This window comes from Eutrigla gurnardus (genome assembly GCF_963514095.1).
Source record: "Eutrigla gurnardus genome assembly, chromosome: 22".
Classification (NCBI taxonomy): domain Eukaryota; kingdom Metazoa; phylum Chordata; class Actinopteri; order Perciformes; family Triglidae; genus Eutrigla; species Eutrigla gurnardus.
In genome coordinates, this window is record NC_139933.1 from 16,096,449 (window position 1) to 16,123,760 (window position 27,312).

At 43.3% G+C, this 27,312-nt stretch overlaps 3 protein-coding genes across 4 annotated transcripts in view; all 3 read left to right on the plus strand.

The window, feature by feature from the left end:
- Positions 1-6,863: 6,863 nt before the first annotated feature.
- On the plus strand, positions 6,864-9,751 carry LOC311008422 (homeobox protein Hox-B3-like). 2 transcript variants are annotated; one of them, XM_084002096.1, is made up of 3 exons: positions 6,864-6,916; positions 7,870-8,182; positions 9,039-9,751. In XM_084002096.1, the coding sequence occupies exons 2-3, from the start codon at positions 7,963-7,965 to the stop codon at positions 9,617-9,619; spliced, it is 801 nt and encodes a 266-aa protein (XP_083858222.1). In that variant the 5' UTR covers positions 6,864-6,916; positions 7,870-7,962; the 3' UTR covers positions 9,620-9,751. The 2 variants fall into 2 exon arrangements, with proteins under 2 accessions (XP_083858222.1, XP_083858223.1); XM_084002097.1 differs by lacking the exon at positions 6,864-6,916 and having other exon boundaries at positions 7,688-8,182.
- A 59-nt stretch (positions 9,752-9,810) lies between these two features.
- Positions 9,811-12,545, plus strand: hoxb1b (homeobox B1b). The gene is made up of 2 exons (XM_084002094.1): positions 9,811-11,532; positions 11,815-12,545. The coding sequence occupies exons 1-2, from the start codon at positions 10,971-10,973 to the stop codon at positions 12,123-12,125; spliced, it is 873 nt and encodes a 290-aa protein (XP_083858220.1). The 5' UTR covers positions 9,811-10,970; the 3' UTR covers positions 12,126-12,545.
- Positions 12,546-20,279: 7,734 nt separating this feature from the next.
- Positions 20,280-27,312, plus strand: part of skap1 (src kinase associated phosphoprotein 1) — a 30,754-nt gene continuing 23,721 nt past the window's right edge. The window contains exons 1-4 of the mRNA XM_084002089.1: positions 20,280-20,516; positions 21,392-21,497; positions 22,093-22,121; positions 22,354-22,470. Coding sequence (XP_083858215.1) covers positions 20,477-20,516; positions 21,392-21,497; positions 22,093-22,121; positions 22,354-22,470 — 292 coding nt within the window. The 5' untranslated portion in view covers positions 20,280-20,476. The remainder of the gene's footprint in view (positions 20,517-21,391; positions 21,498-22,092; positions 22,122-22,353; positions 22,471-27,312) is intronic.

Consider the following 27,312-nt stretch of genomic DNA (forward strand, 5'->3'; position numbering starts at 1 on the left):
TCCCAATTGCTTTGAACGTGTCTCGACTGTGTTATCCATGAGAAGAAATACACGTTAAAGTCGGGGTCGTGTGTAAAAGTCACCAATGATTAACCCGAGAATTACAAAAAGTGTCAAGTTAACAACAAAGATTTTTAAGGCGAGAAAACAGAACTTTCTTTTCAAACTTACCTCCTCTGATTCTCCCGCTGCGAGACGCGCTTCGCCCAAATATGTTGGTGGTGAAAAAAATCCCAATTTAAAATAAATAAATAAATAATAAAAAAAGAGTGGCTTTGGCTTACAGGTATATAGGGCAAGGCTGAAGTTGGTAAAAAAATCCCCCCTTACCAAAGATTGTATAGGCCTATATTACTTACAGACGGTGAAAAGTCACGTGAGGTCCATAAAGTTGGGTTTTATGGTTTTGGGGAGTAGACAATGTACTATATAATTCACAACCTTGAATGAAAGTGACGGCTTAACGGCATGGATCGGACTGGAAAGGCTGGACTGGTGTCCAGTGGTGTTCAGTTGGTTTAAGCTCCTGGAAAACTTGGAGGAGAAAAAAACAAACGGTTTCTATATAGAAACAAAAATAGTGTTGCTGCTGTAGAATTTTATTTAAAGTTTTTTTTTTGTGGGGGGGAAAAAAAATATTTTATTTTTTTTAACTGGTGTTACATACAATCTGAAATTTAATCTCAGAATAACACTAATTATTTGACACTTTTAATGTTTGGTTCAAAATGTCACATTTTTATAGCGTTTAAAATAAAATAAATTCTGCTCGGGAAATTTTATTTAAAAAAACAACAACAACAAAAACACAAAGTGATTTAATCTGTAATGTTTCACATGAAAATAAAGTAAAGAAAAGTATGTAATTATTCGACTTTGTGAACTACTGGAGAGGCTTTAGCAGCTGACAGGCAGCGAACTTGAGCGAGGTCCCCGAGTGATTTATCCCGATGTGTCGAGTCACCGAGCGGCCAAAGGTGAAGTCTCGGACAACCCTGCAGGCTGGACGCAGGCTTCACTGCTCCAACATAAAGAAAGCCTGCAGGCTCACACGCGGGATGCTTGTGTGCATTCGTCTAATAAAACATAACGACGTTATCTCCAGGAAACGTAAAGGTTATATGAGACTTGTGCAATAAGCATTTTCAAAACTAATTTCAGGTAAAAAAAAAAAAAAAAGAAAGAAAGAAGAAAGGAAGGAAGTTAAAACCAGTGGTGGGCTATATGGGTCCCAGACATTTTCCACATATTCATAACTATTAAGTGGCAATTTAAGCAGCGTAATGAGTATTGCATATTGATAGGGGTAATCTGTACCCGGATCTCATGCATAATTCATGCTGGCGGGGATCATCGCTGGGTCAGGAGACGAGCTGCAGATGCGTCAGGAGGCGGAAGCGCTGCTGCTGCCAGACTTTGCACCGTCACGATCGACCCCAAAAAATCCCCCAAACAAGTCTGTGTTTCTGCATATTGAGATCATATTGAAATGTTTTTTTTATTTCTAATATATTTCATTTTAGATGCTGTGATTTGCGGCGAGAAACAAACCAATCAGTGCGATCTGCTGCTGCGTAGACTCGGTTGTTTCTCTGAGCTCTTCCTTGCAACGAGATTCGTTTGGTGTCTATAAGCTGTAAACGCGAACAATAAGCCTCCACTAACACTATTTTCAAACATCATTTTTTAAATATTAAATCTATCTATACTCAGTTTCCTGATGCTTCAGATTTGACGCAGTAAATTGCCATATCGGTTCTGAAATTCTAAGTAAATTCAGAAACTCAACGTGTTTATTTTACATTTAAGTAGGTTGAAATCACTCGATGTGAATAACCGTTTTAAAATCCAACAGCTCTCACGTGTCACTAGAAGCGTTTATTTAATCATAATGATGTAAACCATGAAAGGAATTTCACCTTCTATGTTTTTATTGTTTTAATTTTTGGGGATGGGGGGGCAGTTTATCGTGTCATGGATGTTCAACATCTGGCAGGATGTGTGTGTGTGTGTGTGTGTGTGTGTGTGTGTGTGTGTGTGTGTGCAGGGAGCTGATGCGGTGCAGCTGTTCTGCCAGCAGAGGGCGCCTCAGACCGACTCGGCTGATGATGGATGGGTTTTCTCCTTCTCGTGCTCGGGCTCTGGTCACGTGCGTCATGGAGGTCACGAAGCAGAACACAGAAATAACCAGCGTCACTCTCATCGTGGTTATTAGTTCTCTCTTTAAATGTTAAATTTCTCTTTTGGGGGTTCAAGCTATTGGGCCTGATGGTCACACTGGATTTATTTTCACTTTTATTATTCTGGGAAGCAGCTGAGTGTATTTGCTTAAGTAGTACAATTTCCAGCGAGTTATACTTGAGTATACATTACATTTCATAAGAGAGAGTTTAACCTGATGATAAATCAAACCAGAAACTTGACTTGACTTGTGACCATTTACAAAAGTTTCATTTAAATGCTTCAAATCATTGAATAATTCACAAAAGCAGCAGAGAAAAGTCCATGAAACAAACAGATTTGTGGGTCAGAACTTTTGTTTCTTCTTCTTCTTCTTCTTCTTCTCGCCCGTTAATCATCTCTCGACCCCTCAGATTTATCTGGTGACCCCTTTGCAGGGGCCCGACCCCCAGGTTGAGAACCACTGGACTAAACTAGAAAACCATATGAAAACGAGCTCCACCTGGAGCAGTAAAGTAATCAGTTTTAGTTTGGATCCGCATTGTTGGTACTTTTGTTTTATTTATGTGGGATTTTTACTTGTTAGGGAGTATTTTCACATTGTGGTATTTTCATTTCTCGTGCTTCAGTAAAGGATCTGAGTATTTCTTCCACCAATGAGGAGGGATTCAGGAAACCTGGTTTTTATGCCCAACAACTAGTTGTCATAAAATATCCATCCAAATCTACATTGCATTAATTATTATTATAATTTTTTTTTTTGGTTCTACTCTTTTTTTAATTTGTATTAATGGTTAATAAATCATTAACCAATGCTTTATAGACTGGTTATAAACCATGAATAATAACGTGATAAACCCCGTTATTAATGACTTATTAACATGTATAACTGCAGCCATTGAGGATAAACCCGTTCATTAAGGGTTCATTAAAATGTGATTGATTATGCCCCTTTATTAATGAGGTATTAACATTTATAATGTAGACTTGATTTATTAAAACCTTTATTTAAAGACTTATTAGCATTTATAACTGTAGACTTGGTGGATTATTAAAAAGTAACAACCCCACAGCATTTATAAATGAATAACTCACTTTTACTGCATTATTAACTCACAATAAACACATTTTCACAACCTGGCAACCCAAAATGAGTTCTTATGTATAGATCTGAATGATTTATCAGCCATTAATAGAGCCGTGAATAGGATGCTAACCCTCTGAGGAGTTTATTAGTAGAAGATAACGTCTAAAAAGTTAAAACTCTGCCTTCCTAACTTGAATACATTGGTTTATATATATATATATATATATATTTGATATTATTGATAAGATGCTTTACAGTGTACGGAGGCTGCAGCTGCTGTGCTGCTGCACACGGAGACGACCACCTGTCACCTATATATACCCTGTAGATCCGAATTTGTGTAAAAATAGCAGCAGCCACAAATTCGTGTCTTGGGGAGTATGTAGGTGATGACGCTTCACCAGGGGGGGTTTGTGGGAGATAATGCTCCATGTTTGATGCGATTAAAGTGGTGTTTGTGAGCTGCAGGCCCCTCTCCAGACTCCACACAACGTTCAGAGTGTTTCCCCTGTTTTCTGTCTTGTAGCTGCACACTGCTGGAGAATATGACATCTGTGAACGTGGCAGGACGGGGCCTTCAATGTGGGCCTTTGTTCGGCACGTCATTTATCTTTCCTTTCACCCACCGGCTGCAAGGCTCGAGGAGGAGTTTGAGTTTGCAATGCCAGGAGGACCAACGGGCTCCCCGTCAGACCAGCTCGGAGTCCTGCACACGAGATGAGACAGGAAGCAAAAGGTGAGTTTGACCAAAGATGTGCGTTACCGTGGTGATTACAGAAGTGGAGTTTGTGTAAATCATTGACAAGCTGTAAACTAACAGTTAGTAAAAAGGTTTATATGACCCTATAATGTGGCTGCAAGCTGATAAGACGACAGGTTGAAGTGTTTATTCATGGGCAGTAATAATAACTAAACTAAGGATAATTCATTGTTGTATACAGCAGCTTCCACTTACAGTTGACAAATCCATGAATAAACACTTACAGTAGCGGCTCATAACTACATTACAGTGTTATAATAAAGCATTTATTTAATGATATAAACAAATGCTAAGTCAAGGGCTTGATTTAGAGCTGTTTGAAAATGTTTTCGTTAAAATGAAGAAGAAGTACTTCATTAATCCCATATGAACGTTCATTTACCTTCAAACAGGCCTTTTTGACATTATTTTTAAATTTAAATATGTATCTGTGTGTTTGTTTGCTGTGTTGCTGTGTTGCTATGTTGCTGTGTTGCTATGTTGCTGTGTTGCTGTGTTGCTGTGTTAGCTGGGGGAAGTTGCACCCACAGTTGAGTCAACGCGTCTGAATGAATCCAGAGCCGTAAATCCTCTCCCACAGTGGACACGTGGTTCCTGCAGCTAATTGACAGGAGAGGTTTGTCAGCAGGCCTGCACACTGAAAGGATGGATGGGTGGTGGTGGAGGGTGGGGGTGAGGAGGAGGGTGGGGGTGTGCGTGTCCATCACAGATCAGACAGGCGGCCTGAAGAGTGTGGAGCTCGCCGTGGTGATGAAGATGAGATGTTAAGTGCAGCTCAGGGATGTTGTCATATCTGAATAATAACTGTCAGCCGCTGCAGGCCAACGGGGATCAAACATGGATTTATATCTGTACTGACTTATCATGTCCATCTGCATCTTCCTCCTCCTCCTCCTCCTCCTCCTCCGGCTGCAGCCTCATATATCACACCGCCATTTAGACTTTTTAAGACTGCGCACTTATTGCTGATTTTCTTTGTATTTATATGGTTCCTTTTTATGGCACTATCGAGGCCATCAGAGAGATTTATGGAACGCATACGCAGTCGTGTAAGAAGTGCTCACGTCTTCTGCTTAAGTAAGAGTAGAGATACGGTATAGTGTACAAGTAAAAGTATAACCAGTAAAATGTGAAGAAAGTAGAGAAGGCAGAATTATATTATTCTGTTTTTATCACGACAATTTAATGTCCTAGTTCCTCATGATGGAGCCAATTTGAGATACTTTATATACTACTTGGTAATTTAGTAACGTAAGTAAAATTGTAGTGTACAGTGGAGTAAATAGGAGAATATTTGCCTCTGAAATAAGTACCAAGTAACCGAAAATGGACATACTCAAGTAGAAAAATGTACTTCTTGTGCAGTAACTTACTAAATGTACTTCCCATCACAGTTGCCAGTTTATTAGGTGCACACATGTCTCCATCGACATGCATCTTTTAGTATAACACATCATTCTCCTCACATCTCCAGAGCTTTCAGACGCTTCATGGTCTTCATCAGCTGTTTGGGGTGAGCTCAGTTGTCATGGTTGTTTAGTGACAACTGTGGAAGCATACATAAAACCCAGAGGGCGTGGCAGGAAGCTCATGAAAATGTCCAGTAAGAGGACCATTTAGTGAGAATGCAAGCTGCAGGGCTCGTGCACGCGCTCGTGCGTCCGTGTCTCGAGACGCTCCGTCACCTTTGTCACTCAGTGCAAACCGTCGTTTATTTCATTATTGGACGGTGCACGGCTCGGAGATCAAAGATGGTAATTTGCATGAAATTCACGCCACTCCAGTTAAATATTAGCCACCTCTCACAGCCAATCACAGCGCCGGAGCGCACACATGACAGCGCCGACAATCGATGCACTGCAGCAGTCTGATGGTTCACCATGTAAACCAAAACCAGGACCTCATTACACCAGAACTTCCTAATGGACGCTGCTGCTGCTGCTGACCTGTCTGTCTGCCTGTCTGCCTGTCTGCCTGCATGTCTGACTCCACTTCGCTTTAACGACTCGCTCATTAAAATGAGAAACAAAACAAAAAGAAAGAAAAGAAAAGAAATCTCATTAGATAAACAAGATGTAATGCACTTCTGTATGAGAGTGTAAAAAAACCCTCCGGACTAAATACTGATCGCTTCCTGATTTACGGCCTCTGCTGGCATCGCTCCTAAAGGGGATGTTTGAATTTATGATAACAACGCTGGACAAGATCCCAGGATGGGAATACAGACGTGTGTGTGTGTGTGTGTGTGTGTGTGTGTGTGTGTGTGTGTGTGTGTGTGTGTGTGTGTGTGTGTGTGTGTGTAAATACAACTGATTTTAAGGGTGATTTTAAAGTGTGAGTGGTGGTGGAGGCGAATCTAAATCCACTTTTCTAAATCCATTTCAAACATTTCATGTTTCTCTTGATGCGTTTAAGGATTCTCTTATTGCCATATAGATGTGGAGGTGTGGACATTTGACCGCTTCTCTTTAGCTAATTTCCATATATGAAAGTGCAGCTTGCATGATCAGCAGAACCCCCCCCCCCCCACGCACACACACACACACACACACACACACACACACAGGCGGACGCGCGCACACACACGCTGACATTGTGCGCCGTGCAGGGCGCTGCGAGCTGCAGGAACACCGTCCACTCCGCTTCACCCCGCTGGCAGCGAAGTCACATCATCACCTAATGCGGGAGACGCGTCTTTTTTTTTTTACTCTCTGAGTGGACTTTTTAAATTCTAATCTAGAGAGGATCCTCCCTCCCTGCCTGCCTCCCCTCCTCCCCCACTCTCAACCCCCCCTCCCTCCCAAAAGAAAAAAAAAAGCAGGAATCCGCGAGGAAGCCGGTGTGTGTTTGCGTGAGGACTGTTTTCCGTGCGGGATGGATGTGTGAAGGTAAGGCGGCCCGGCTGTTGTGCAGCGGACTGGCTTATGTGTCTTTATGATTTACGAGCGCGACTCCAGCCGCGGTTCAACCAGAGTTCATAAAGCTGCATGCCTCCAGACTCTCTCTCTCTCTCTCTCTCTCTCTCTCTCTCTCTCTCTCTCTCTCTCTCTCTCTCCGCTTCCTCTCCTTAAAACTGCTGCTTAATAATTTAATAATTCTGTTCTGTTTGCATTGAATTTAATTAAAGATATTGAATGTTTTTTGTTGTTGTTTCGGTGCACGACAAAACACAACAAAGCAGCTGCAGCCGCACAATGGACGTCTGTGATTTTGTGTTGTGATGGAGATGGATGCGTTTTTCTGTAGATTGTGATATAACATTTAATTTCTTTTTTTTTCTCCTTGAAAATGTTAGACAGCATCATCCATTACATGAATATAACGCCTGTTATTTATTAAACAGTCACGTAGCCTATAATAGATAATGTAATTCCATTAAACACACAACAAAAGGAAAAATGATATTTATTTTTGTATTAAATGTATTTTCTCTTTATGGGCCATATTTGTGTTTGGATGGTCCTGCTTGTTCTCGTTCCCATGTATTGTTAAGATCTGCTTATTTTATTAGATAACAAAATAACCTGCATAATGATTATATTTCGTTTGATTTAGCTGCATTTTAAAACAATAATGAGCCTCGTTGGAGGCCCGTGAGGTCCGCACTAATTATTATGGGGTAAAGAAAATTAAAAATCCCTTAATTTCGCCCAGAATCCTAAAATGTTTTGGTGTTTTATTTTTTCCAGAAGCTTTATTTCCACTGCGGCCCGTCGCCTCTCAGGCCAGGAGAGGTTCATGCTATTCATGTCAGCCTACTATTGAGTTGATAAGATGGATCATGTGGTCTCCTCCCTGATTCTGTCTCAGTCTTTCTTTCTTTTTCCCTGGACCCTCTCAGGCCAGAAGCTGCAGGGCTCTCTGGAAACCTGCCATGTGACGTGGGGCTGCCAGCGCTCCGTCACAAGGTCAAAGGGGCCCCGGCGCACATTTCATGGAGATGCAGGGAACCGGCGCGACGCACAACCTCCTGCGGCACCACGACTTGTTCTTCGGCGAGTCTTTTGAGGGGGTGGGCCGGTTCGGGTGCACGGACCAGCAATCCGGCCGGAGGTCTAAACAGCAGAACCCCAAGTTTCCGATGAGCAAAAAGCTTTTCCCCTGGATGAAAGAGTCCAGACCCTCGAGCCAGAAACCCGGCAGGACCACCGCAGGTCAGGGCATCACAGTTCTCTTCTCAAACGGGGCCTTTTCATTTAGGTCCCCTTTAACGAGCTCTCACACACTTAATGGAGGAAATGACTTCATGTTTTCTCCTGTCGGGTTCAAAACGTCAAGTAGCCATTAAAGTCAGGCAGAAGGATAAACACACTGTGTGCTCACATCTTTTTATTTATGACATAGAATTACATTCATTCATATGGTTTTTTAAAACATAAAAACATTTAAGTGTCACAAATGACTGAATACAATGAAGGTAAAAGTAAAAATCACGTATTTCTCTGTATATATTTAAATAAAAATGCACTTTTTGTCAGGCCTAATACTGATCTGTCCCTTTGAGTCATATATAACATATATTTATATATAAATAAAAAACACAAGTTTGCAATATGTGCCTTTAAAACTTAATTAAAGGAATAAAAATCAACCTATCCACTAATTGGCTTCATTTACTTGCAGAATTTACTAATTTAAAAATAAGCCTGTTAAATTTTTGGCCGCCATGTTTTTTATTTGTTCACCATTCTTCCTCTTTACAACCCAGTAAATCAGCTCCTGACTCACTCGTGTGTTTTTTCTTCACCACGTTCTTGTTGTTTTTATTTATTTATTTAACCTTTATTAATACAGGTGTGGTTGGCTGAGCATTCATGCTCTTTAAACAACAACAGGCAGTTAATAAAGCAGAAAACTGGTCGTAAACACGGTTCAGAGACATGAGAATAATCTGGAAGTCATAAATAAAAAAAAGGAGAAAAAAAACAAACAAACAAACCTCCCATTAAGCGCTTCAGTGATTACAACCTGTTCAACCTTCCTCTTCTCCCCACTGTTGTTTGTCTCCAGACTGCGTCGTCAAGGAGAAATGTCCGGGCGCGACCCCGGCCTCCAAGAGGACGCGCACCGCGTACACGAGCGCGCAACTGGTGGAGCTGGAGAAGGAGTTCCACTTCAGCCGCTACCTGTGCAAACCGCGGCGGGTGGAGATGGCCGGCCTGCTCGACCTCCACGAGAGGCAGATCAAGATCTGGTTCCAGAACCGGAGGATGAAGCAGAAGAAGGACGAGCGAGTGCAGGGCCCCAGCACCACCACCACGACCTCGTCCTCCTCACCCCCGTCCTCCCCCTCCGCCCCGGGCAGCCCCACTCTGTCGAGCCTGGGTTATGTCCATCTGGGCGGGGATTTCCAGCAGGCCTCCCCTCCCCTCAAGTCCCAACAACACCAGTCCCAGCCGGCGTACCCGGCACAATACTCCAAATATCCAGCTCCGGGCTTCACGCACGACCTCGCGCAGTTTAACGTGCCGTACGACACGCACGCCGCCTCGCGCACGACAGACCTAAACGTGGACCTTAACGGCTCCTATTTCCCACCGAGCTGCACTCAGGACAGAATCATGCAGGCGCCAAAACTGACTCATCTGTAGCACAAACATGTGAAGCCCTCTGCTTCTCACAAAGTAACTCTCCCTTTCATTTATGGAAGACTGCTCAGTCTTGGTGCGTGCATGTATTATTATTATTATTATTACTACTACTATTTATTTATTTATTGGACTGATTAATCAACATATTAGTCTCGAGTCTTATTTATTTGTATTTATAAATAAGCTTTGTTGTGTTAACTTTTGCGCATGGGCCTCTTTTTAGCATCGAGCCTCTTGGAACTTATAGGTTTAAATATTCGCTGCTCTTATTTCAGCTACAAAAATAAACGCAGGTAGATTTCACAAGACTCTCCAATAAACACTCCTGGCTGAAGGAGAAAAAAATAAGAAAAGACGACTGTAAAGCAGCCAAAACGTTGGAATAAATGGCAACTTTCCTTGTTTTTTCGTTGAGGCGTAATTAGCACTGTGGAGTAGAACATCACATTAACTCTTTACTTAATTGCAGGCCCTTGCGGACGAGTGTGGACCTGATGGTTTCTGGGAGATATCGCATTATAGTCTCGGTGACGGTTAAAGAAGAAGAAGTGGGGCTGAGCGCTCTTTTGTTCTTATAGGCAGAGTTTGGGCCACACAAGCTGCCAATCTGTAAAAAGGGCGCATGATGGATCACTGGATTCACCGCGCTGCTTTGGAGAGACTAGGCTTGTTTGGGTCAGAAGCCAAAACACATTTTTGACTTAACTTCTATTTAGATTTCACTTGTGCAGCGAAAAGTAAAAAAAATAAATAAGCGAAATTAGTGCGCAACAGAAAAATAACCACAAGGCCAATTAAAAAAAAGAAAAGCTTAAGACGTTTATATAAAAATTGATACCCAGACGTTTTGAATTATTACATGTTGTAGTGGCATTCCTGTTTGTTTTAATGAATCTAGTCTGAACGTTTGACATCTTCAAGTCGGTAAATGTTTCTATTCTTTGGACGCCCTTCTTATACATTAGTAACACAAACCCATATGATCATCATCAGTGTTTAGATATATAGTCATTATTTTAATTTCGTCATAAATGTGAGTCTGAGCTCCTGTAAAATGTGTCCCGATGTTTGTGTTCTTATCAGATGGATGAGCGGGTTTGATTGAAGCGTTTGTCATGTAAATGCGAGCCGTTTGATGGACGAGCCTGCAGACTTGACAGAGTGCTGTAGGTCCTTCGCCATTGGCGTTACGCGGGTCACGTGGTGTGTCAGGAAGGTGATATGAGGGTGGAAGGCAGTTTTACAGCTTTGACATACTACCTAGAAGGTTTAGGGCAAAGGGAGCACCGATTAATGACTGCTCGGTCTTGATCAGTCGTGACTCGTGAACAAACAATAGGCCGAGTCCAGGATGAACTCTTACTTAGACTACCCCGTGTGTAACCGGGGAGCAAACATTTTCGGTGCCAAGGCCGGATACCACACTCTGAACCATGGATACATGTCGTCCAACTCGTGCGCAACAAGTGATAGTTACGCAGCGGACGGGCGCCTAGTGGCCGCGACGTCTGCGCCACACCAAGCCCCGAGCCTCCCTCTGCACCACCCGACACACGTCAACCTGGACCTGCAGTTCGCGACGCAGGGCAACTCCATGTACGGGGCTCCCCTGGAGTACGGACACCACCAGTACGGCCTCGCACCCGAGCAGGACCGGGGCTTCATTCACGCGCAGGTCTCGCCCCTCGGAACAAACATGGCTCCCTACACCACCGGGGACAGCTGCGGGCCCGGAGTGGCCACAGGCGGCCAGTATCTACATTTTGGAAACGGGGATCAGAGGCAGCAGGACTACTCAGAGAGCGTTTACACACGGCTGCCACAACAAAGTAAGGACAAGGATCTGGACCATGTGGAGGAGACGTCGAAAACATTCGACTGGATGAAAGTGAAGAGGAATCCACCTAAAACAGGTTCGTTCACCCAGAGACACATTTATGAAAATTAGAGCTGGATGGTGTATTCAGGGGCCCATGGGGCCTCTGGTGGTAATATCGCGTCACAGTGCGTAAACTGTGCGTAAACGCACACATCATTTGGGGTAATGGTGCCTAAATTGTTCTGGAAAATGTGTATTTGGTAACTAATGTTTTATATATTTTTTCATTCTCACATCCGCATCTAAACGCTTCAGCTCCCCTGACATGACATGTTTCCCTCCCATCATCCATCCATTCATCCGTTTGTTCCCACAGCTGTCCTGTCAGAGTTCGGGGTTCCCGGCCAGCACAACGTGATCCGCACCAACTTCACCACCAAGCAGCTGACCGAGCTGGAGAAGGAGTTCCACTTCAACAAGTACCTGACGCGGGCGCGGAGGGTGGAGGTCGCCGCCAGTCTGGAGCTGAACGAGACGCAGGTGAAGATCTGGTTCCAGAACCGCCGGATGAAGCAGAAGAAACGCGAGAAACTGGGCTGCGTGTTGGTGAACGCCGCGGCGCCTGTGGAGAAAGTGTCCGGCCCAGACGCCTCTCCAAAGGGGGAAGGGAAAGACTGTGAACCGTGATGTGACTTTTGAAAAAAAAAAAAAAAAAAAAACACACTAAACAAACAACATCACTGAGGACCAGAGCAGTCTTCCCACTTCTCTCCTTCAGTCGCATTCCAGAAAAAACGAACTGTGAAAAAGGCATGTGGACTTAGTGAAGTTTATACAGGGTATATGTCCGTCTGCTTATGTGCTCATAGTGCAATGATTAATGCTGAAAAAAACTCTTTTCATCCATTCTTGAATTCGTAACCTTCTTATATGCTTTGTGTTGGAGCACTGAAGTACTCAGTGTCACTGTTTGCACTATTTATTTTACAGGGTATTTTCCAACAGCCGTTGAGAGGTTTTAACAAAGTTTTAAAATGAACATAAAGTGTTTTATTTGCTGTTAATGTAAAAAGAAAAAATATTGTACTGCAACAAAAAATGCTCATAATCCCCATTAAGTCCAATCAAACTTTTAATTTGACATAAAAATGCAAATTTTGAAGTATTTTTTCTGCTGTCTTTTGACATATATGTAAATAATAAATTGTTCTAAATATGAATGTTTTGGAATCACATCACAGACTTCTCTGTATATTCGCTTCCATTAATAGTCCCCTTGCATGATGTGACAAGAGGAATCTTTCTCAACACATGGGGTGGTTCCCAGTGACCTTTTCACCTCCAAATACCTCCAGGGGCTCTAAACATGACAACAAACTCCAGGGAGCCAGGTCTCACCCTTGATTTGTTACCCAAATTCTGCTTGGAGACAGCTGACGCGGGCTGCAAAGACATCCACTCGTATTTTACATAATTTGAGTTACATACTTTTTGCTAAACGACCAAACTTTTCTTTTTCAAAAAATCAGAGGAAGCACGTTGATGATTGAACACTTAAGTGCCCATTGTGGCTTGGATAAACGTTTGCCGGACCTGACCACCTAGTTTCAGCTGATGCTAAAAGGGCCGCAGTTTCAATATTTGCACTGGGTGTTAGGTTTGCACACACAGATTCTGCCCGAGCAGCACTGGCCTGTTGGTGCCCTTTTTTCCTAAAGCTGAGGTTCACACAGAGTTCAGGCACAAATGAATGCAGAGTCGATCTGTCAAGAAACCAGAGTGGCTCGGAGAAGTCAACTCTCAGGCCTCTGGATTTTTTGCAGGTATCGTTTTAAAGAGATACCGCACGCTAACAGAAAACTAAATTATGTGACTGTATTTGGATGGAACATATAGAAATGGACATTTCTTCTTGCTAAATTTATAAAAACATACTTTTTTTGTAGCATTTCCTGGGTTGGAAATGGCTCAACATGCGGTTTTAAATCAGCCCTGAAAATTGCGAGAGTGATTTTGCTACAGTGGACCGGTGGGGGCTCATCTAAATTTATATAAAAGAAGAGCATTAACGTCCTTAATCAGAGGAGGCCAGGGGACGTCACTGAACAACTCCAGCCTCGCACACCATCCACTCAGAATGATGCAGTGGGTGGAGTTAGGCTCAGACCTGGAGGTGAGGTTAGGCTTTTAATATTTAGACTTAACAGATTAAAGGCCATTTACTCAATGTTCTGGTCTATGCAAAATGAAAAACTGTTATACAAGCTCAGGGACGCTGGAAAATGTGTTTTTTTTTCTAGGAAATGGAAATCAGCAATTATTTGAAATGTATCCACATGAGTATGCAGTTTTCCCACAACTATATTAAAAATTAATACAGTTCCACTCAGTTGCAGCTGAAATGCCACACGGCCCATTACTGTAAATTAGAAAAGGGCTGGAGAGGTTTGTTCCCCTGCATTTCTTTAAAGGCTTCAAAAGAGCAAAAGAGTCGCGAGGCCAAGAACTGGGAAGGTGACAATCGATATGGCGAATAGTGACAGATCCAACAACAAAAAGATAAATAAAACAGGGACGGTGCAGAAAACAAGTGTGGGACTTCATTCCAGAGGTGTGATCCCTGCCATCTCTGTAGGTAATACCTCAGAGCTCCCAGCGGGCTCTCCATCTGGAGGTGTCAAGAGTCGCTGCTGCAGCCAGCGCCACCGAGACAGATGTTCAGCTGGGGGAAGAGGAGGAGGACGTTTTTTTCACCTCCGGATCGGCGGAGCTCCCTTTGCCTTCTGCCGGAGAATGTAGGGCAAGCAGAGGGGAGAGGGGAGAGAATGGTTAATGAACGCCGAGGGACAGCGAGGGAGATCATTTATGGTCACAAAAAATAATCAAAAACTCTGCCGCGGGAACACCTGACCGACACGAAGGCGAGGTCTATTAATACATTCAGGAGCCGACCTCTTTCTCCTCAGATACCTTCCACATCTTTAGCCGGCCCGCCTCCCTCTGCACTCTGTTTGAGGTCAGCCCGGTGCTGATTGTACCCCATGCTGCTCGCAGTTGTTGCAGGCTCTTTTACAAGTCTATTGCCATGCTCACTTCCTTGGTTTTCTACCAGTTCCTCTGTCGCATGTCACTCTGCAGGGTCCCGGGGCTTCAAAGGGGAAACTAGATACAGTATTCATGGAATAACGGGGGGGTTGGTTATCTAAGAGACGCCACGGAGGAGGCATTTTTATTGCTATAGTTTTCAAACACGGTTACTTGGGTTCACATCATTTATAAATCACGTGTACGGTACACGACGCAGAGATAAATGGAGCGCCTGCTGAAGGAAGGAATCTTCTGTTATATGCATTAAATAAAACGTATTAGACCTTTTCAGGGATAGAACAATAAAGTCATATCTCCATCATTGTCCCCGGTGTTTTACAGCAGAGCTGACACTGATCATTATCTTCGCCATCGATTCGTTTGCAGATTATTTTATCAAATTAATCGTTCGGTCTGCAAAAAAACACACCAGAAAAGAGCGAAAAATGCTGGTCACAGTTTCCTAGAGCCCACGTTGACATGTCTTGATTTGTCAAAATCCAAATATATTCAATCGGCTAATGTACGATAATAAACTCACAATTGAGGAGCTGGAACCATGAAGGTAATCAAAATAGTTGCAGTTGAATTTTCCGACTAATTGAAAAATTGTAACAGCTCTGGTAAGAATTAAAAGCTGCATGTTTAAATCATGAAATCAGATATATATATTTTTATAAGAAAGGTATTCCAGACACCCAGTGGTTGTTTGTGTTTAAGACACAAATGCTGATTGGATTTAAAAGGTTAAACATGCTTTTGTATAATTATATTGCTACCAATATTCCTTTAATTTCACTGCTGAAAGCCTTGTGGAGAAACGCTGCCTAGTTATGAATGGCACCCTCTCTTCTTCCTTTGTTGTGGCACTGAGGCTCTTTTTAGCCGAGGCTGGGAGATTCTTGACAACCATCCCCCCTCCGAGTCAGGCTCTATTGGATCTGGAAGCGCCAGCCGACCTGAAGCCCCGGCCTCCTGGGTCCCCCCACGCGACTGCATCCTTTCCCAGCTCCATCAGCATAGTAACTGAGAGAGACAAGTGACTTGGCCAGGGTTAACGTCTTAATACTCCCTGGGATTGCCTCCAGGATCCAAATGGCTACCCCTAATAGTTTTCCTCCTCTGTGTGCCTGTCAGACTGCCACAACTATATGCCGTTAAGAAAAACAAGACTAGCTGAGAGGCAGAGTAACGAAGCAGCACGGTGAAATAATGAGGGGTGGTGAGGAGGAAAAGAGCGCCCCTGAAAGGTTTGGGGCCGTAAAAAAAAAAAGGTACAGGTTGGAAACGACGCTCGCTGCCCGTCGTCCCTGCTGGGATACTTTGCATGGACGGCCTGCACACTTGAAATTAAACCGGCTTCTTCCTTCAGAGCCCGGGAGGGGAAAACCAGAACTCAATCAGTGTCACGTCACATGGTTCAAAGCGGCCAATTCGATGCTGCCAGGAGGCTGAGAAATGCAAGGTGACAGTTCATTTTACCGGTGACAGTGTGTCGGTCTCGCTTGCTGGTTCCCCAGTCAATTCCCAGCGAGCAGTGAAGGTTGAGCGTTGCTGGAGACAGACAGCAGCTCCCCCCCGCCCTCCCCGCCACCACCGCCTCCCTCAACGTCCTCACCGCTCTCTCATCGACCCCGCTCTGCTTTGTATTCCAATTAACTGGACAGAGGGAGAGGCGGCGGTGTGCAGGATCACAAGGCAAAGACACACTCTTCTGGCGTCCTTCCAGTCTCTCAATCCCACTGATACCAATAGTGCTGCGCTTCACTTTCCCCCTTCCTTTGCCTTCCCTCTTCCCCTCCGTCGTTGCCTCCCGACAAGGCCCAGTTGTTCTAGGGGGATAATTCACAGATTCTTCTTTCACAACTGCCTCTAGGGACAATGTCTTGGTAATGAAAAATAGGTCCCTCTCACACGTTCATATATCACACGTAATAGAGGTATGTAATCGCTCAGTCGAGTCAACGCACTGCGAGCTGTAACTGCTATCCTTAACAGACACCTCAAATAATGCTGAATTAATATTTTGAAATGGCTCATACATCCAAAGATAATACAATTTGAATGATTTTCTATTCGATGCTCTCGAGGCTAACATTGATCTGAGAACAGGGCTGAAGGTAACCCCCTTCCGCGTCAGTCAATATGTGGCTCGCTGAAGGTTGTAGATTTTAGCGCAACACACATTTGCTCTTCCGTCTTTTGTGTCCCCAATCTATCATCACTTTTTTTTACCTCGCCGCCACCGAAGCCCCCCCCTTACACTGACACGTGTTTGAGCAATGGGTGGGTTGGGAATACAATGATTCTGAGGAAATCCGAAAAGTAAACTACCTCTTTTTATCTCCTCGAGCAACACAAACATTTACAACAGGCCCTTAAGAATCAGGCCAAGCACCCTTTTTTCTTTTTATCAGGGGTTTGAATATGCTGTGACATGTTTATATTAGCACCACATTTGAGCACCGTCTTGATAAATTTGCTAGTGGAAAATGTGACACGTATTCTTATGGGGCGATTTATGCCAACTTTAAAACAAATGGTGATAGGTTTAATTTGCAACTTGAGTCCTCTGACAATTTTGAAGCTTTTAAAAAGATCATTTTGGACACAAATTCCTAATTTTAAGCAAAAAAATGCACCCTTCGATTACATCAGTTCCTTTCCTGATCCAAAGATAAAGACATACAGAGCCTGAAAGACAGGCATGGGTGCTTCACTATTTGTCCCTCTTTGGACTGAAAAAGAGCTTCTGCCTATCTTGAGAATGCAATGTGTTGTGTGTGTGTTTGCAGGACAGGACACACACACACACACACACACACACACACACACACACACACACACCCTTCATGCCCTGAGGATCCTTCTGACTCTCTCTCCTGGCTCTATCAGATCAGAGAGACCCGCTGTCCCTCCCCACACCGCAATGCAAATGAAAAGGAATGCGCTGATAAAAGGCCAGATCCTAAAGATGAGAGGGCAGAAGGAGGACAGAGGCGGTGAATGCTAAAGGGGGGGAAGAGAGCCTCTTGGGGAGATGAGAGGTGGCGGAGGAGTCAGTGTTGGTAGTAGTGGGAGATCATAGCCTCGCTCCCCCTCAGCTGCGTTTGATACAGGGCTTTTGTCGCTCTTTCAGCGGTGCATTGTTGGGTGGTGTAATCCCCGTCGGATTACAAAGAGCTTCCCTTTTCATATGGGGCTGACCCAGCAGGCAGGTGGCTGGGGCTCTGTGGAGCTGTCAAGGGGAGGGAACCTCTTTTCCAGGGGAGGGGACCCCAGTTCCTCTTACCTTCACAGGGGCTTTTTGCTGGGAGGCCAGTCAGGCACAGGTCAAAGTAGGGACAATCCTGACATGGGACTCAACTCGCCCTGACCCCGCGGCTTCCTGTAGAGAAGTGACAGCGAGGAGGCCATCATGAAATATCGAAGAAAAAAAAGGGAGAAAATTATTAAAATATGATTATGCACTGAAAGGAAATGTGCAAAATGCTGTTATATTTTTAAGAGTTAAAATGCAACAGCAGTGTAAATAATTTTACTTAATTTCAAGACATTACTGTAGCACCTAGAAAACATTTCTTATTATCTGAGTTTGGAATTATTGTAAGTTATTCATACACACACGTTTTATTTCATTACAATTTAGACGTGCTTCGAAATGCATTACAGCCCATTTCTGTTCAAATACCCAGGCCCATTACCCTGTGGAACAATAATTAATGTTGTGTATGTGCGTGGGATGTTGCTTAGGAGATGAAATAATTATCTTATGAGCTTGAACACACACATTATATCAACCAAGCCTTGACTGATATCCGGTGTACTCTGTCGATGTGAGCAGCGTCTGATTGAGCTTTGGTTCCTTGATGGCTTTCCTTGTAGTCTTTCAGTCATACAGGGTCAATAAGGCGATAGTCAGACCCACCACTATTTCTATTAGCATGACTACTACCACCAATACCTCTACACTATGTCAACCGTGCATATACAAGCCCAGTCACAGTTCATACCATTGCTGTTCACCCTGGTAATATAAACCATTCATCCATGCCCTGCCAGATATTAGTGAGAGGGCTCAATTTGGCGATGCTGCATTCAGGTGTTGCCTGAAACACCCTAATTAGTTGTCAAGCTTAAATCAAAGGCCCATTGAAATAGTGATTATTATAATTTAAATGGTGGAGGGGAAGACTTCTGACACCCAATCTGACAACTTGGTGCTATTAAGCTATTTATTTATATGGTTTAGCAAATGAGAATTAGTGATTATGTTGTTTATCTTTGTGTGGTGCTGTGGATATGTATTTCCTTATCTTAAACCAGTTGTTTGGTTGGGATTTATATTATAGGTGTAATATATATATATATATAAATAAATAAATAATCTAAATTGAGGAGTATATATATGTTTTAAATAAACGTGTACCGTCTTTTCAAAGTCGTGGAAAACGACAACTCTAACTTGCGATTTTACAACTGAATTAGCCGACAGAGAGGATAAAGGTACCTGAATGCAACAAAAATGTCGTGGGGGGGAGGGAGTATTTAGCTTGTGTACATTGAAGTTAGACTTAAAAAAAACATTTCCACCAACATTTTAACGTTGATAAAAATGTACTTACCCTGAATTAGTGTTGTTCAGAGGAGGACGTCGGCTGCGTCAGAGGCCAGGTAGTTTACCGCTAAACAAGCTAACGTTAGCCAATTAACGGCCAGCTAATGCTATGTCGCTAAGTTAGCTAACGGTTAGCTACAAGTTGGAACACCACTAGTTGCAAGTTAGCCGAGCGTCGATGTTAAACTCTTACACGTCGTGTTAATGATAGACCGACAGGTAAGCCCTCGGTTTATAGGAAACCTACATAAGTCACGTTATAAGACCGGCGCTAATTTACCAACTGTTGGGCTAACTGTCATAGTTTATTAGTAGGTTAGCTCTAACATTAGCTTAACCGAGTCTAATGATAAGTGATGCGGGGATAATAATTTACAAAGTAGGCGAGTAAACAAACAAACAAACATGGATACTTATAAGGGAACGAGTAAAGAAGGTATTTTCCAATCAACACACATTGAATTAAAGTTAGCCTGTTATCTTTTGATAGCTAGCAGTTCCCCACTACTTGGCAGGGAGACATCCTGCCACAGAGCAGCATATCTGGAGCTGACTGGCTGGGATTCACCGTCTTGCTCAAGGACACTTCAGCAGTCCAGATGCTGGTCAACCTGGAGATGTTAGCCCACTTTGTTTGAAGATTTAAAGGTATGACGAAGGGATTTTTTTCCACACATGAAACATGGACATGGAAAAACTTTGCCACAGGGATGCATTAGTTGCAAGCTAAAGCAAAGTCCTTTAATATCTTTCGTTTCCATTTGTTTATGGGGCAGATGGACATCCATAAACCAAGGGGAAAGCATAAAACAAAGGCAGAGATGTGTGGGTTTTATCAGCAACCGACACCAGTCAAATTCAAATTTGTCATAATCTTGTTTTCCGAGTGTTTCAATTTGGTCATTTGGACAGTTGTTCATATCTTTTTCACAGTTTTGCAAGGCTCCGTTGGTGCTAAAGGGCATCCAATATACAGGATCACAGCCACTACTCAAACTTGATTTTTTTCACCAGCGTTATTGTAGGCAGAGGGGTTTCCTGTGTGTCAAGTCAAAACTTCTCATCAGCCCTCCACTGTGAAACCAGAGTGCAGAGGAAGTTGTCGTCTGTGCACCTGCTCCATCCCGTTTTGTGCAAATGCGTGTACGGAAGTTAGGTTTCAGAGCAAGAGGACACAGGTGGCTAGATCCTCGGCTGTGCCAGGCTCTTGTTCCTGTCATGGAGCTGTAAACAGTGTGGCAGAGGCTGGGTGCACATTGGCTGCCTCGTGGATTAGACAAAACAAAAGCAGTGGAAAAAAAAGTGTCTGGAGTTGGTCAGTCGAAAGCCAGAGATGGGAACAATCCCGACCGACATTAGACGGCTTTTGGATGGTAATGCCTTCACTTTTTCCTCTTAACACTTAACATTTTCTCAATCTTTCAATCCTGTGATAAAATAATAGTGAACCTGTAACCAGACAGGTGTTTCAATAATCACTGAAAATGTACAAATGATATGATTCTGCTGGTTGTGAACACAGTCAGCTGATTGAAACGAAAAAAATATGCATCATATCTTTTTATTCTTTATTTTGTTGCTCAGAATATCCTTGCATATGCTGTTACTTATTGTTGAAATTAAAACAAAAAAACTAGAACATTAAAATATTATTTGGACTGTAAACTGTACAGTGTTTTACTACATTTGCATGAACTGCCACGCCAGCAAATGGGGCCTTTGGAAGAACATTTGCATATGTCGGTCTATTGATGTAACATGGGAGAACATAAAGAAATTGAATCAGATAAGTGATGTAGACCAACCTGTTTTACAAACGTGGGTCTTACTTCACTGGGTTATACTACTATGATCAAGTTTGCAGTTTAATACCATGGCATAAGTTTAATATCTTAACTCTGTGTCTTTGTCTGTGTCGAGCAACGCTAGGTAGTTAACAGTGTTATGTTTTCAGGCCCTGAAGGAGCAACATAGAAGTAAAACTATAAACAGCTTTAGGCACCAGTAAACATTAGAGAAACAGCCAATACATTTTAAAAAGGCTGGAATATTTGATACATTATTGTTATTGTGTTGAGTTTTATCTGAAACAGATGAATCGTGGATTAAATGATGGAATATCTTTTTAGATACAAGTTGTAAACGTGATCATACCAAGTTTTATTGAGGGTTTAAATCCTTCAGAATTGTGTCCTTGGAGAAACGGGGTCATGAAAGCCACGTTAACAGTGTTTTATGTTCTCTTCAGACTGTGAACTGTTTGTATCGGAGATCCTTCAAGACGAGGACCTCAGTGAAAGTGGCCAAGAAACACGGAAAGTCTTACTGAATAACTTCAGAATCGTCCACATAAGGTAGGATTTTTACCTCTAGGAGCAACATTAAATCAGTGGTTAGCAAAGCTTTAGTAGTCAAGTGTCACAATGTCATTTCATGCCACCATTATCTAACTTTAGCTGTTAATGCCACACAAGGAACCTTAATTGTTGCTGTAATTGCCTTGAACACAGTTTGCAAAATTACATTTGAAGGAACTAATTTAGTCTTAATGGTGTCACCTTCAAGACTTCATGCTTGCTTTTATTTATTGTTATTAAAAGATTTTACAGATCTCATGAAATAATCTATTTTGATCAGGATAATTAGGATTTTAATGTGGTTTAATTTCCAAGCATGGCGAACAGTCCACGAACCCCCGAAAAACTGAAGCTCTTGTATGAAGTGCAATAGTTTACTCCGGAAACGGCTCCGCCGGTGTTTCCTGCGCTGCACGATTAAAGACGCATGCTCTGGTACTGACAACTTGTGGTTTTGTGGTCTTCTGTGCAGACAATTGCTGAATTCCTTTTTGAAGCAATACCAGAGCTGCGTTTCTGAAATATGAAAGCACAGAAAACTTTGCAATTCAGTGCAAAAGATTTTGATATATGCCCTTTTCTGATTTTGCAGAAACCCTCAAGATTTCCCTTTCCCCCAGTGTAAGTAAAACTACCCTGAATCTCCATCATCAAAAGTATCACATACTGATCAATCTAGGCCGAGTCGTTTCAGCTGCGAGTGTATGTGTGATTTTTTAAATACTCGGATCAAATAAAATGCACAAATTTGTAACTATATTGTATTTTTTTACGTGACCCACTTACTCACATTTGCTTTATATCTCTCTATCTCACACATTTTCACAAAAAAAAAAAAAAAAAAAACACTCAGCGGACTTCAGGGACGAAGATGGTTCTGATGACAACCGCAGTTCCAGTCTTGGTCGCTCTGCCCCGTCGGACGACGCCTCAGTCGCCTCCGACTACCAGGACGATGGAGTCCCTGAGTGTGAGTTAACAATAGTCCCGACTGCGTGTATGTGTGTCTATGTGCGATCTCAAGGCTATTTCTGCAGCGCTGACATCTGAGCTCAAACAGACCTCATGTGGGTGTCTGTCTATGGCAAAAGCAGCACTGATGCCTTTCCTTTCCTCACAACATCAAATGAAAAAAACCCACATAATTTGAGAAGCAGATTTTCCTTTACAGATCTACTTCAACCAAGGACAATGGAGTTAGATTTTATTGCAATTTATAATCTGTGTGGACATGTTGAAAGGTTACAATGTGCAAAGAATTATGCACCAACACAGAAAAAAAGGAAAAAGGAGGCGTCTGTGTCACATGAAACAATGGGCTATTCCTCTAAGAAAGCTAAAGAAATGCCGTTTTAACAAACAACCCTCACCGTCCTCACTGGCACACCTACACCTCACCACAGGAAGCACAGTTGAACCCTTCTGCTGTATATTGCCGCTTGCTCTCTTAATTTGAAAAAACAGACCACATCTGTGAGCCCACCCCTCCCTGCTGGCCTCCTACCTCTCTGTCTAGCTCCAGTGACACATCTGTGACTCCTCCTCCTCCTCCTGGCCAGAGTGCAGGTAGGCTGTCCTGGTGCTGGAGAGAAAAGGGAGCTGCCGAGTTCACAAAGGCCCCGATCGGGGACCTAGAGCTCCCTCCAGTGGTGGATCCTCTGCTCCCGATCTGTCCCCTTGAGCTTTAGGTGTGGACTGTGGGAGGCATGGGAGGGCAGCCCACACAGAGAGGAGGCTTCGTAGCTGCGGGCTAATGCAGTGATTGATTGACCCTGAGCCCCTCTATTCTTTCACAACCGGGTTTGAAATACAACACTGTACCTGAGGGGCCATGTGTGTTCTATCCCTCTCTCCCTTTATCAATCTTTCTCTCTATCTTCCCTTCTTGGACTTGTCCTCCCTCCCGTTCAGACTTTTTTTTATTATTTCTGAGTCTATGTGCCAGCTAATAGCCCTTGACGTGACATGCCGCAGGTGGGCATTATTGACTCTGCTGCCTCCGGTGCCCATCTATACCCTGTGCTTTCTTTTTCATTTTTTCCTGGGGTAAAGCTGGAATTTCCCAATAAGAAAAAAACAACATGTCACTGTTGTTTTGTGATACCAATAGTTAATGCCAGCTGGATATAATCAAAAGCAATCTCCTTATTTGGAAATCTCTTAATGAACTCTTCTGTCCTCTGTAACTGCCGCCTTTCTTTGCAACTTTTTGGAAAAATAGACTAAACAAATCGCGGCAGATGGTGGGAAGATAGACCACAAGACAATGATAATTCATTTTTTCTGAATTGTTCATTTTGGAATAAACTAGGCGAGATTTCCCCGGGGAAACAAACAAAATCAAACTATAAAATGCTTAAAAAAATTCCCTTAAGGCTATAACGATAACATGCCCAACCACAAACTACGTCGTCTGTTACTGTGAATGCGATAGTTGTTAAAGCCGAACATCGTGTCGCGCCATTGTTGGCGTTAAATGTGAGAAATAGCCAATTATGCAGCGCTACCACGATCTCCTATTTTCTTTCATTTGCATTTTTGCTTTGAATATCGAATGTCCCTCGACAACTAAACAACTACACTTAAAAAAAAACCCCCGCTCATTTTATCGTTGGATCAATAATCATAACATTTGATTCTGTAAAACAAATTCGCATTTCACGGCTGCTGTGTCTTTTTTCTCTTCCGGCGACCATGTTGGCGTAGTGAATGGTCCGTGTCCTCACTAAAAAGGGCATGTGGAGTTCATAGTTCATTCTCTGTTCACTGCCAGTTGAAAGAAGTGGCTCACACTTCTCTGCTGGGCGGTCTGTTTCAATGGAAGAGGGGAGTGTGTGTGGAAAATAATGGCGAGACCACTTAATGAAATCAGGCGCATTTTTTGGAGGAACAATCATCCGTGCCGACGATTTGAATTTTCTTTTATTCCTTCTAATACAAAGAATCAGCATTTTTTTTTTTTTTTGCAAAAACTGAAAGGTAATTTAGTGACACGTTTGGCTTTAAGGAGAAGGTCGAATATATAATTTTTTTCTCCTTCTCGAGTTTGATTGTATCATTTTTATCCGCGGCTACTGTACACAATAGAGACTTTGTGACTCGGAGGATGTATTATCCGCGGTAATGGACTGCCTGCCTTCGCCGCTCCTCTGTTCCCTAACCAGAGAGTGAGTGAGTGTGAAGTCGATGGCTGCTTTTACACGCAGGAGGAGCCTGTGCCGTTTGATTAGATGCGGTGGCCTGTTGTCTCCAGCGGACTGGGTGACACCAGATTTGTAATGGCTGACAGGAACAGATGGAGCCTCCATTGTGAGCCTGGGTGTCTGCATGGTAATGTGAACTGAGTTTCACCCGCCGACCGCACCGGTGACCTGACCGCGCCTGCAGCCTCACCCCAGCCTCGTCTGCCCCTCTACCACCCTCCACCCCTCTCTCTCTCTCTCTCTCTCTCTCTCTCTCTCTCTCTCTCTCTCTCTCTCTCTCTCTCTCTCTCTCTCTCTCTCTCTCTCTCTCTCTCTCTCTCTCTCTCTCTCTCTGTGCTATCTGGGGCTCATGCACAGGAATTAATTTTCCTCTTTTCCATCACACACATTTTGCCGTTCCCATACATTTGTGTGCACAGAATTTCTCCTTCTGGCATGTATGATCTCTATACACACACACACACACACACACACACACACACACACACACACACACACACACACACACACACACACACACACACACACACACAGGAGAAGGCTAGAGATGTGGGGCTTTTAGCCCCGTCATGCTGTTTGCAGGTCAAGTTTGCGAGGTTGAAATGGCGTGTTTGTTTTCCTGTGAGTGGGGGAGCACCGCTGGGCGCTCGGGGATGTTTGTTTGGAAGCTGCGGCGATGATGGAGCTTCGCGGGAAAGGGCTTCATTTTGGGAGGTGTGCAGAAAAGATGATGCTCTTGATACGTGTCCCTCTTCTTCTTTTCTGAACTTCACGTTTCATGTTATCTTCCTCCACAGTCATGTCAAGACACTTCAGATTGTGTCACTGTATATAATCTGGCATATGGTATCTAATCCTTTGGACTAATTACAAATGTCTCTGAGATCATTTAACGTGACATACTTGCAAAGGCTGCGGCCTTTGCAACTAACGATCGTTTTGATTTTTTTTCCGATTAATCCATTCATCATTTTGTCTATAAAATGTCTGAAAATAGTGAAACATTTCACAAGGACAAGGTGATTTCTTCACATTGCATGATTTCCATCCAAACAGCTGCACTTTACTGTCACACTGGCCAAAGAAAAGCAACATATTCTCACATTTGATAACTAAGGAATATTTCTCATTGTCACTTTTACTTAAATATCTAAACGATTATCAAAGCAGTTGCTGATTAATTTCTGGTTGTTAGTCAATTAATAGCAGGAGTACCAAAGGCAGGTGTGTTCTCGTGTGTTGGTCTATTTAAAGAATGCAGGAATGTGACTCCTGTCAGTGATTACTGTGCCAACCCAATTTCCTAAAGCAATTACTAGCAATAGAATGCGGTAGGATAACCAATTTGAATTTATGCCTCGCTGTTGAATATTTCTCATTTGAATACAAGGAGCCGATGCACAGTAACAACATTATTACACAGTGCTGGTAAATAGAATATTAAATCTAAATTTGTCATTTTGGCTGGAGCTTGAAAAAGCTATATAAAATGAAGTGCTTTTGAGGGTGATGGCTGCATCTCTTGGCTGGTGGATTGGGGGGGGGGGGTGTTCCCAGCTGACTGATTGGTGCTCCATTAGAGGGTTAATCAGCAATGTTTAAAGTGCCAACTGGCCCCTTGTCTGTGTTTGAAGGCAAATTAAGTCGTGGAGAAGGTGCAAGTTTTTGGATGCTTGACAGAGGAACGCACGATATTAAAAGAACAAAAAATGTTGCAACTTGGTGAATAGACTTAGCATGATCCTTGCTTTTTGCACGCAGCACCTGGACCGTATTTTAGGTCTACACAGATGACCTCCTCACAGGTTTGTTGGCCCGTGGTTACGCTGTCTGCCCACGTACTGAACTCTTGACCTTTTTGGCCTCTCGCTTGACCAACCTGTGACCCGTCTGCACTCAGTCCAGAGTTGTGTGAATGATTCGTCCTTCCTGTCACAGAACGGCCCCATCAGTCACAAAGTTTCTCGGGAGTTTCTCTGATAGCCATCTACTGTATCTATCCATCAGAAAATCTGCCTGAAGTGGAGATTAATTTTTCACGGCGTTCATCGGCGTATGGATTTCTTGACATTTGGATAGCATGAGCTCGTTTGCGAGGAAGCGAAGGATATGTTAATGACCTCCAGTCTTCCTCGTTCTCTCCTTCACTCCCCTTTCCTTTCCTCTCTCCGTTAAAGCCCGTGTGCTTTTCTACAAACACACACACACACACATTACGAGGCAGGAGCAGGCTCTGTGCATCGCTGTGACTGCTTGCCACCAGGGTTCAAAAGTTCACACTATTCCCCTAGGGCTACTGTGCTGCTGCAGATGCTGATAGTCTTTTCTTTCTCTCTCTCTCTCTTTCCCCGCTGCCTTTCTCTCCCTCTCTCCCTCGCTGTTTACACTATTAATCTTGTACACTCTCTCTCACACACTCACTCACACTGCCGGGCTAGAAGAGAGCGGCTTGAAGGGGGGATTTGGACGTATTTAACCGAAGGGCATCCATCACTCTCGTCTCCGGCTTCACCCCCACCCAAAAAAGCCACACCGTGTAGTTTTCTGCATCCTCCCCGGTTTGCAAGCCGTCTGATGCAGCTCTCCGCTCATTTGCTTTGTTTTATTGT

What these genes read in the sequence shown, in the direction of transcription:
- LOC311008422 (XM_084002096.1), top strand. Translation starts at nt 7,963, where the DNA reads ATGGAGATGCAGGGAACCGGCGCGACGCACAACCTCCTGCGGCACCAC. An exon ending in ACCCGGCAGGACCACCGCAG is followed by an intron (nt 8,183 to 9,038) that starts GTCAGGGCATCA and finishes GTTTGTCTCCAG; the next exon opens with ACTGCGTCGTCAAGGAGAAA.
- hoxb1b (XM_084002094.1), top strand. Translation starts at nt 10,971, where the DNA reads ATGAACTCTTACTTAGACTACCCCGTGTGTAACCGGGGAGCAAACATT. An exon ending in GAGGAATCCACCTAAAACAG is followed by an intron (nt 11,533 to 11,814) that starts GTTCGTTCACCC and finishes TTGTTCCCACAG; the next exon opens with CTGTCCTGTCAGAGTTCGGG.